This window comes from Coptis chinensis, chromosome 9, assembly GCF_015680905.1.
Source record: "Coptis chinensis isolate HL-2020 chromosome 9, ASM1568090v1, whole genome shotgun sequence".
In the NCBI taxonomy this organism is placed as follows: Eukaryota; Viridiplantae; Streptophyta; class Magnoliopsida; order Ranunculales; family Ranunculaceae; genus Coptis; species Coptis chinensis.
In genome coordinates, this window is record NC_141464.1 from 7603736 (window position 1) to 7613286 (window position 9551).

The 9551-nt window shown below is 44.1% G+C and overlaps 1 protein-coding gene across 1 annotated transcript; it reads right to left on the bottom strand.

Moving 5' to 3' along the window:
• Positions 1-8318: 8318 nt before the first annotated feature.
• Positions 8319-9142, bottom strand: LOC147474634 (uncharacterized). Its single transcript, XM_086585136.1, has 2 exons — positions 8816-9142; positions 8319-8639 (listed from the first exon to the last, which is right to left on the bottom strand). The coding sequence occupies exons 1-2, from the start codon at positions 9140-9142 to the stop codon at positions 8319-8321; spliced, it is 648 nt and encodes a 215-aa protein (XP_086441262.1).
• Between the last annotated feature and the right edge of the window lie 409 nt (positions 9143-9551).

The window sequence follows — 9551 nt, forward strand, 5'->3', positions numbered from 1 at the left end:
ATTCAGTTAGTGTTCTAAAAAATACCTATGACAATCTGTTTTTCTTATAAGGTGAGGTTGTGAAGCATTCTAGCTACTCACTGTTTCTGGACTGTACAGGTTATTCAAACATTGGTGACCCACGTGTTGCAATATCCAGAGCAATATACGTACACGACAACTTGAAAAGAATAGAAGTACCCGTTTTTGCAGTGGATAATTATCCATTGAGCTGTATTCAAATGTTCATTTATGTGTCTTTGAATCTTAATGACAGCTTGCCTACTATTGCCCAATTCCAACTCAAAGAGAGCAATACATGCATTTTTCTAAAGGAGAAACAGTACTTGCAATACCTATTTGTTTTGCTTATAAATAGGTTCCTTATGGCATGTTATTATGTGATTGATCTTTGTAAAGGTTATATTTCGTCTAACCTTACTATAATGTGTAGTTTGGGGGAGATGGATTGGTTATCTGGGTTTGCACCGAGTTCGCATAGATGAACTGCCTATGTATCAAATTCTCTCTCTCTGGGGGGGAACTTGAATCAGGTCAGATGTAGTTCCTCATCCTCTTTATATAGGCAAGATGCCCGTACCTCTTGCTCTCTTGCTTCAGGTCAGATCCAGATCTTCAGGTCACTTATGAGCCATGAAGGCGAGTTATGAAGAATCAATGAGTTACGTGCCTGAAGCTACAGTCTTGATGGTTGTAATAAAGGCTTACGTTACCAACCGTTGTGGAGAAAGAGGAGCGAGCACTATGGAGGTCGCTTCGGGGTGAGATCGTCTACTTGACTCGAGCCACTTTGGAGCGAGCTCATAGGTCGAGTACGTGAGATCGGTTAATGGTGATATTGCTCTGGGTGCAAGTTGAATAAGTTGCTTGCCTGAGTGGAGTCACTATAAAGCGAGCTCTGAGGATGAGGATATTTGGTTAGTTGGTAGTTCTGTATATATTGGCCACATGTGTGATATTCATTGGATGTGAATATTACTCCCTTACACAGCCCCATCTCAGTAGGTCGTTGTTTGCGGAGGAGCGATCTGCTGAGAGAGAACGATAGCATGTGTTAAACACATTTGAGGATGCAAATCCATTCACACAGAAATAGCAACCGGCTTATCTCACCAGGTCGTTTGATCAGTGAATGGCGACCTAATGTGAGTTTTAAGTGGCACATGGTGGGCATGTGGTACGGCTGATTTGAAAGGTTGCAGCTGAACCACCTTGTTTTGTGGGGAGAGGTGGCACGTTAAGGCTAAATGAATTGATTACGTTTCTTTTGGGAAATGAACTGGTGGCTTGCATAATACGCCTGGAGAACTGAATGGTTCGTCATTTTGCATCCCACTAAAAAAGGAGAGCGTAAGGTTAGTTCCTTTTTTCTACCATTTTTGCTTTGCAATTTTCTTTCTTTGCTGTTTTTTTTTTTTTTTTTGTGTTGGTTTGTGAGGTCATTGGTGGTTGTCATTTGTTGGTGTTGACTTGTAAGGGAAGAGGAAGTATGTCTGACTCAGATGATACTTGATCTGATGAGATTCTAGAAGTTTCATTGAGTGAGGAAGTTGAAAAGGTTGATTCTGAGTCTGTGGTCGCGGTGGCGAGCAGCTCTGGACGTTGTGAAGGTTCCTCTTCTAGTGGGTTGCCACCTAGAAAAGTAGATAAGAATGCTTTGAAAAGTTTTGGTGCATTGAGGGACGCTTGTGGTATAGATGTTAGTGGCCTGGAGATACATGATGTAGAGGATGATTTTGACGCTTTGAGTAATGAGTACATCCCACGGGGGTATGGGGTGGTAGTTTGTGAGGGGCAATTGCGAGCTGGTATGAGGATACCGTTCTCGCCACTTATCTGTAATTTTTTGAACTTTTGTAATAAGGCGCCTTGCCAGTTTGTAGGCAACATTTGGCGTTTGTTGAGGGTATTTGATCTGTTGAATGAGAGGTTAGGTACCATGTTGAGGTCACTGATATTACTGAGCACTTAACTATGAAGCGATCTCGTGTTCATAATTTTAGTTTGTAGATGCTGACGGGGAAGTCGAGCGTTCTGGACGGTGTGAGCAACGAGCCTTAGGAGAGAAGGCCATTGTTGTTAATTGGAGATTACTGTGCTAGTGAGTTTGCAATTCGTACTAGGGTTTGCAATTTTTCTGGTATGTTTTTGTGTCCTTTGATGTATACTGAGCAGTACTTGTTTGCTTTGAATTGACTTTGGAACTGGCTTGTTTTGTAGAGATCGTTGTTGCTAGTCGTGCTGAACGTTGCCTGATTGAGAGGTTTGCTAAGCTTAGTCGAGCCAAGAAGCAAGAGCAACTTCCCGAGGTAGCTGCTTTCTTTGTAGAAAGGGGAGGTCGTGGGATAAGGCTCAAGCGGAGCAGTCAAAAGAAAAGGGATCGTGGTCAGGTCAATAGGGAGTCATCTAGTGAGTTCGTCATGAATAGGGAAGATAGTAGTGTTCTGACGAGGGAGCAAAGGAATAAGAGCCGAAGTGCTTAGGCCTGTGGGAGGTGTTGGGCCTTTTGGGGGTGATGGTGGGATGCCCAGGCTTAGTGGTGGGAAGGGTCACCACTCTGGTTCTGATCCTACTCCCCGGGACCAAAGCAGGAGGCGGGTGCCCGCTCTAGTGGATGTAGACGAGCTGAGAGTTGTAGCTCGTGAACCTGGAAGTTTACTAAAAAGAAAAGTTGTTATTGATGAAGATAGGATGGCTAAGGTAGATCGTTTGGAGAACATAATGGGGGTGGAGTCTGGTCACCGCTCTATAGGAAAGAAAGTTGGTCGTTCTGGGGGTGGTTCGAGTTCTCGAATAAGGTCATTCCAGAGGGTCAATCTGGGAGATGATGACATGAACTCCCTTGAGAAGGAGAAAAGTACTGCTGTTGTGGCTGTTATTCCTCCTGCTATAAGAGAGAAGTCTTCTGGCAAGGGTAGTGCCAAGGGTGATCTTGGTAAGGGGAAGGCTCTGAAGATGGGTGTCACCTATGTTAACCCCGATACTGGAGAGACTCAGTACTTTATGAGGTCGGACAGTAGCTTCCAGTTGGCTCCAATTGCGAATTGCTTGCTGGATAGCATCGTTCTTGATGGAGATCAGCGGAACTTGGATGTTATGGGCGACCTTGCTACAAATATGAGGGCTATAGACCTTGGATATTGCCTGGTACGTATTTGTATAAATTGGGCTGCTTGTGCGTATGATGATATGTTGATTTGTGTTCGTGCTGCTGTGTCGTAGGTACTATCTGGTTATCAAAAATTGAAAGAGTTGACTGTGATCGCTGATGCTGAAAAAGGTGAGCGGGAGAAGATGAAAAAGAACTAGAGAACATACGCTCTATTCAAATTTTTGTCCAAACCAGCTATGACGAACTGACAAAGCAGCACGATCAGATCGCTTTGGAGAAAATAGTCATGGCAACAGCGCTAGAGCAGGCGACTGACAAGGTGGTAATGTACACTGGGTACGTGGATAAGGCAACAGCTGCGGCCAGCATAGCGAAAGACGCATATGAGAGTCTGTTCTGGGAGGCCAACGAGCTGGCCAAGGACTACAACGATCTAGAGTAGAAATACCTTGCCTTACAGGAGGAGCCAGAACGTGGGGCTCGGGGTATAATAGTGTTAGACGTACCTGGATATGCTAGTACCGTTCTTCCTGTACCTGAAGGTTCTGCTCTTGTGACTGATGTTGCCTCAGATCCTGTTCTGGATGGAGCTGTTGTGGATGACGTGCTGGAGCCTCTATCCACTGAGAATTTGCCAACTGTTTCTGAAATGTTATCAGCTGTGAGAGAATGTTTCCTTGTTTTCCTAGTCTTTTTTGTGATTGGTTGTTCTGATACAATAGAGTTGGTTTCCTGGGCTTGCCTAGGCAATTTGCCTTTATATATTACTGCATGGCCTATAGCCCGATATATTAAGAGCTTATAACCTGGGCTTGCTTGGGCAGTTCACCTTTATTAGCTATTTTATTTTGATTTCAGGACGAACTGGTTTCCACCTAAGTGGCAATTCAGTAGATATTGTGAACTGGGTTCCTGAGTATGTTCAGGCAGTTCATATTTTGCTTTATGAAATGCATGCTTTTTGCCTGGTTCAGTTCCTTGGTTTCTTGAATGCGTATTGTCTGATGTTGTTACACTTTGTATAGCGTTGTTTGTTCCAACTGGTGAGAAGTGTTGAGGCTATGTAGCCTGAGGGCTTGAGTGAGCATCTTGCTTCTATAAAGCGCTCTTCCCTGAGTCGCGTCTGGTGTTGTAGACTTCCACTATTGAAGAGTGTTAAGGCTATGCAGCCTGTTGGCTCGCGTGGTGACCGTAGAGAACGTTCTCCGTGTTATAGCGTACTAGTTAGAGATGACCTTAGCACGTGAGTGGCACGTGTGAGGACACGAACCATTTGAGAGAGCCAGGAATGGTAACTTCCCTGTTTTTTGGAATTTGAAAAGGTGGCGGTTCAAGCGGTACGTTGGTTAGGGTTTCAATGCATTTATAGTATGTCTTGGGAAGTGAAACGGTTCACCCAAAAAGGCTTTTTGTGAGGGGTTTAGGGGTACTGGTTCATCACTTTCTTCAAGCTTTTTGCCAAAGTTCTTGTGAAAGCTCTCTATCAAAGTGCTTTCCAAAGTTTCCTAGCGCTTCATGTTTGTGTTCGACCTCTTTTCATTTTTTTGCTTTTGTAGTATGTGAGCTTTGTAAGCTTCTTTTGCTGAAAGTTGTATTGTCATTGGAGTGTAGAATGTCTAGGGCAAGTGGTGATGATTTTGACTACTTGGGGTGAGGGAGACCTCTCCGCTTGTCTTGGAAGAGATTGAGTTCTTGCCAAGCCGATCGCGTGACCTGGGTATGCGAAAAATGGTCACTTCTGACACGAGGGCCCAGAAGTGTTCTAAAAGTGTGGGTCGCTCTACTTCTGGTTCACACAAGTGAACTGGAGGTGTGGTGATCCGGAGCCCGAGTGCTAGGGGTGGAGTCGACCTGGGCGTTCCCCTCTGTGTTATGGCTGGGAAAGGAAAAGCTGTCACTAGAGAAAGCTCTGTGGCTGGTACATTGGGGGCGCAGAATGGCAGTCTGGGAAGACAGTTCATCTACGATGGGAAGACGGGGAAGAGGTGTGCAGTAAAACGATCTGACTGTAGCCTTGGGTCAGCACCCATAGCTAATTGTCTTTTTGAAGGTATTATCTTGGAGGGTAACAAGGAGATACTAGAAGATCAAGATTCAGATAAGACTATTAAGACAATGGATATGGCTTGTTGTTTGGTAAGCTTTTACTATTCTCTGGTCCCTTTTTCTTTTATTGGCGAGAGTAACTTTGCTACTTCTATTGTAGTTTCAAATTGGGTATCAAAAGTTGAAGCGTTCGGCCCGAGTTATGGAAAATGTTGAAACTGATGTGGGCAAGATAAAGACAGACCTGCTGAGTTTGCAACTCACTTGAGATGCTGAGAAGAAGGAACTGGAAGCTTTGAGGAAACTGCATGAGGACGTTGTAACTGAGAGGTCGTTGATGGTCAGTTCGATGATCGACTTGCATTAAAAATTGGGTGCAGTAACTGAGCACACCAAGCAATGTAAGTCGGTTGCACGGCAGGCTCAGCGGGCAAATGACCGAGTGTGCGAAGATTACGCGTTGCTGGAGGAGTCATACTTTGAACTGAAAGAGGAGCATGAATGTGGGGCTCGAGGTGCAGGTGCGCTTGTTGTAGTTGGAGATGCTAGTAACACTCCGTCTATCAGTATTGTTCCTGCTGATCGAACTCTCGTGCCTGTTGAAGATAAACATGTTACTCCTGATGTGTGATCATTACTTCTGCATTTCTTAGTCTTTGATGAGGATTGTTTTGATGTTTCTCTAATTCCAGAATTCTCAGTAGTTGTAAAACAATAGAACTGGTTTCCTGGGATTGCCTTTGCAGTTCGCTTCTTGAAATGGTTGGGGCGTGGCCCAGATACATTAAGAGCTGGTACCCTGGGGAAACCTGGGCAGTTCGCTTTATCTATCGTTTTATTTTTGAGATCTAGACGAACTGGTTTCCACATGAGTGGCATTTCGATAGTTTTTAAAGAACTCGTTTCCTGAGTGTGTTCAGGCAGTTCGTAGTTACACTTATGAAATGCATGTGTACTTTGAAGTATGCTCGTACTTTTGTTTAAATGCTTGTTGCATATATTTTCATAGGAATTTAACCTAGAAATATATATATCCCGTTGTCTAGGAAGACATATGATGTTATGAAGCATTTGAGCTCATTTGAGCGTTGTAGGTTTTGAACTAGTGAAAGTTGTGCGAGCTCTGTAACCCTGAGCTCGGTCGAGCGTTTAGTTATTCAGAACGTTTGAGCTTCGGAGAGCGTTTTAGTTCGTTTGAATGCTTTGCCCTTGGAGAACGTTCTGCGCTTAGTTGACCTTAGGAGTATAGGTCTCCGTCTAGCGAGAAACGTTAAAGCTAAGCAGCCTGTGAGCTATGTAGCTCTAAGCTCGAGTGAGCGTTTTGTCATTCATAACGTTTGAGCTTCGAAGAGCGTTTAAGTTCGTTTGAATGTTTTGCTCTTAGAGAGCGTTCTGCACTTAGTTGACCCTAGAAGTATAGGTCTCCAACTAGCTAGAATTGTTAAGGCTAAGTAGCATGTGAGCTATTTAGCTCTGAGCTCAAGTGAGCGTTTAAATGTGGATAACAATTAAGCTCTGTAGAGCGTTTTAGTTCGAGTGTGCGCTCTGCTCCTAGAGAGCGAGATGTGCATCGATTTAACAATATTGCGAGATTGCAGTGCATTGATGCAAAATAAAAAATATGAGTATTAATACTAAGAGTAAGAATTCATGAAATGGAATTGTTTATTGATAAAATTTCTTTAACAAGAAAGTATTCCAAGGACGTGGAAGTGACTGTCTCTTTTGGGTTTTGATCCAATAGGCTCCATTGCCAACGACGCGTTCCACTATATAAGGGCCTTCCCAAGTTGGTGCTAGCTTTGAGTCATCCTTAGTCCTTTTCAAGACTAGGTCGCCAGGCTGGAAGCTTCGAGGATTAACCCTCTTGTTGTACGTCTTCCTCAGGGTTTGCTGGTAGGATGCCACTTGAATAGCTACTAAGTCACATCGTTCTTCAAGCAGGTCGACCTCTCGAGCTAGGATGGAATCGTTCTGATCAGATTCGACAATCTCAGATCGAGTCGTTGTAATGGTCAGCTCAGTAGGGATTACGGCCTCAATACCGTAGCATAATGAGATTGGTGACTCGCCTGTACTAGAACGAGCTGTCATTCTGTGAGCCCATAGAATATTTTCTAGTTGCATTTCCCACTGGCTTGTTCTTCTCGATCTTTTTTTTCAAGTTTTCCAGAATTGACTTGTTACTAGCTTCCGCTTGACCATTGCTCTGAGCGTACTGGGGAGTGGAGAATGCGTGAACAATCTTCCACTTTGCCAAGAATTCTTTCACTGTTTTTCCTTTGAACTGAAAGCCATTGTCCATCACCAATGTGTGAGGGAGGCCAAATTTTGTAATGATGTTGGTCCAAATGAAGTTTCTGACATTAGCCTCTTTGGCATGTGCCAAGGGAATCGCTTCCACCCATTTGGTGAAGTAGTCTGTTGCAACTAGGATGAACCGAAAGCCTGTGCTCTTCTGTGGAATGAATGGACCCATAATGTCCAATCCCCACATGTGAAATGGCCAAGGGCTGGCGATGTTAATCAGTTTGCGAGCTGGCTGAATGATGTTGTGGCCAAATGTTTGGCACTTAATGCATCTGAGTACATACTTCTTGGCATCGATCTGCATTCGTGACCAGAAGTATCCTTGTGAGATCGCTTTGTGAGCCAAAGAGCGACCTCCTGCGTGGTTTTCGCATTCTCCTTCGTGGATTTCTATGAAGATTGTCTAACCTTGTTCTGGGCTTATGCACCTCAGATGGGGCCCTCAGGCAAATTTTCTAAAAAGTTTGACATTTACTAGGCAGTAGCGAATTGACTGATATTGAATCTGTCTGCCCTTTATGCGATCTTCCGGTGCTTTACCGAGCTGGACGTAATCTATGATAGGTTGCATCCATGTTTGACTCATCTGAGTCTCATAGAGTAGGCATAGGTCGGTAACTTCTAGGATGTGCTCCTTTTGATAAGCAGGTCGGTCGACTACTTCTATAAGTAGTTTCCTAGGGTCACAGTTCGGTGTTTGGGTCGCGAGGTACGCCAATCTATCAGCGTGGCAATTCTTTTCCCGTAGGAATTGTTGTATGGTGACTCTTTTGGAAGATGGTAACAATTGATCTACAACTTGAAGGTATTTAGAAAGGTTACCTTCATTGGTGGTATATTCATGAGCAACCTAGCGAACGACCAGTTGTGAATCGCTAAAGACCTTGAGCTCCTGAACATCAAGCTTCAACACCATATAGAGACCCATGATCAAGGCCTTGTATTCCGCTTCATTGTTGGAGGTTGCAAAATCAATGCGAACTGACTTTTCCACCATAGAGCCATCTGGTGCTACTAGGACTATGCCGACTCTATTGCCCCCTGTATTGCTAGCTAGATCGACGAATAGTGACCATACCACTGGGTCTAGTTGTTTAGTGGTCATAGCGTTGTCTTCTGCTTCCCAGTTCAGATCGTCAACTGGGAAATCTGCTAAGAAATCAGCAACAACCTGGAGGTTCTTGGGATGAATTTAATGTGGTGTTCACTGAGTTCTTCTGCCCATACTGTCATGCGAGTAGTCTTGTTCGCTTTGAGAAGTATCTTCTTTAGTGGCAGGTCGGTGAGCACTTTGATTAGGTGTGCTTGGAAGTAAGGCCTGAACTTTCTTGTTGAATAAAGTAGTACCAGTACTGCTTTTTCAATGTGTGAGTAGTTCTTCTCAGCTGGCAATAGCGTTTTGCTGGTGAAGTAGATCGGCTTTTCGGCATTCTGTTCGTCTTTGAAGAGAACTGAACTGATGGTGAAGTCAGAGATGGCCAAGTATAGCCCCAGCATCTCTCCATCAATTGGCTTTGCTAGAACCAGTAGTGTTGTGAGGTAGCCTTTGAGAGTAGAGAGCGCCTGGTGGCATTGTTCGTTCCATGAGAACTGTTCACCCTTCTTGATAATTTGTAGGAAGGGTTGACATTTGTCTGACGCTCTCGATATGAATCGGTTTAAAGCTGCCACCATTCCTGACAATTTTGTATCTGCTTTTTTGTTTTTGGATCTGGCATATCCAAGAACACTCGAATTTGATCTAGGTTCGCTTTGATCCCACGTTGAGATACTTAATACCCCAGAAATTTCCCAGAGGACACGCCAAAGAGGCATTTTTCGGGGTTGAGCTTCATCTGAGTTCACTTGAGCCTAGAGAATGCTTGTTCGAGATGATCTAAGTGATCCCCAGATTTCTTGCTTTTTACAACCATGTCGTCTATGTACACCTCCATGGTGTCTCCTAACATGTCCTGGACCATTTCAGTGACCAAGCATTGGTAGGTCGCTCCAACGTTCTTTAGGCCGAACGGGAGGACGTTGTAATAGTAGATGCCTTGTTCTGTTACGAACTATGTTTTCTCTTGGTCATCTTCTGCTAGTG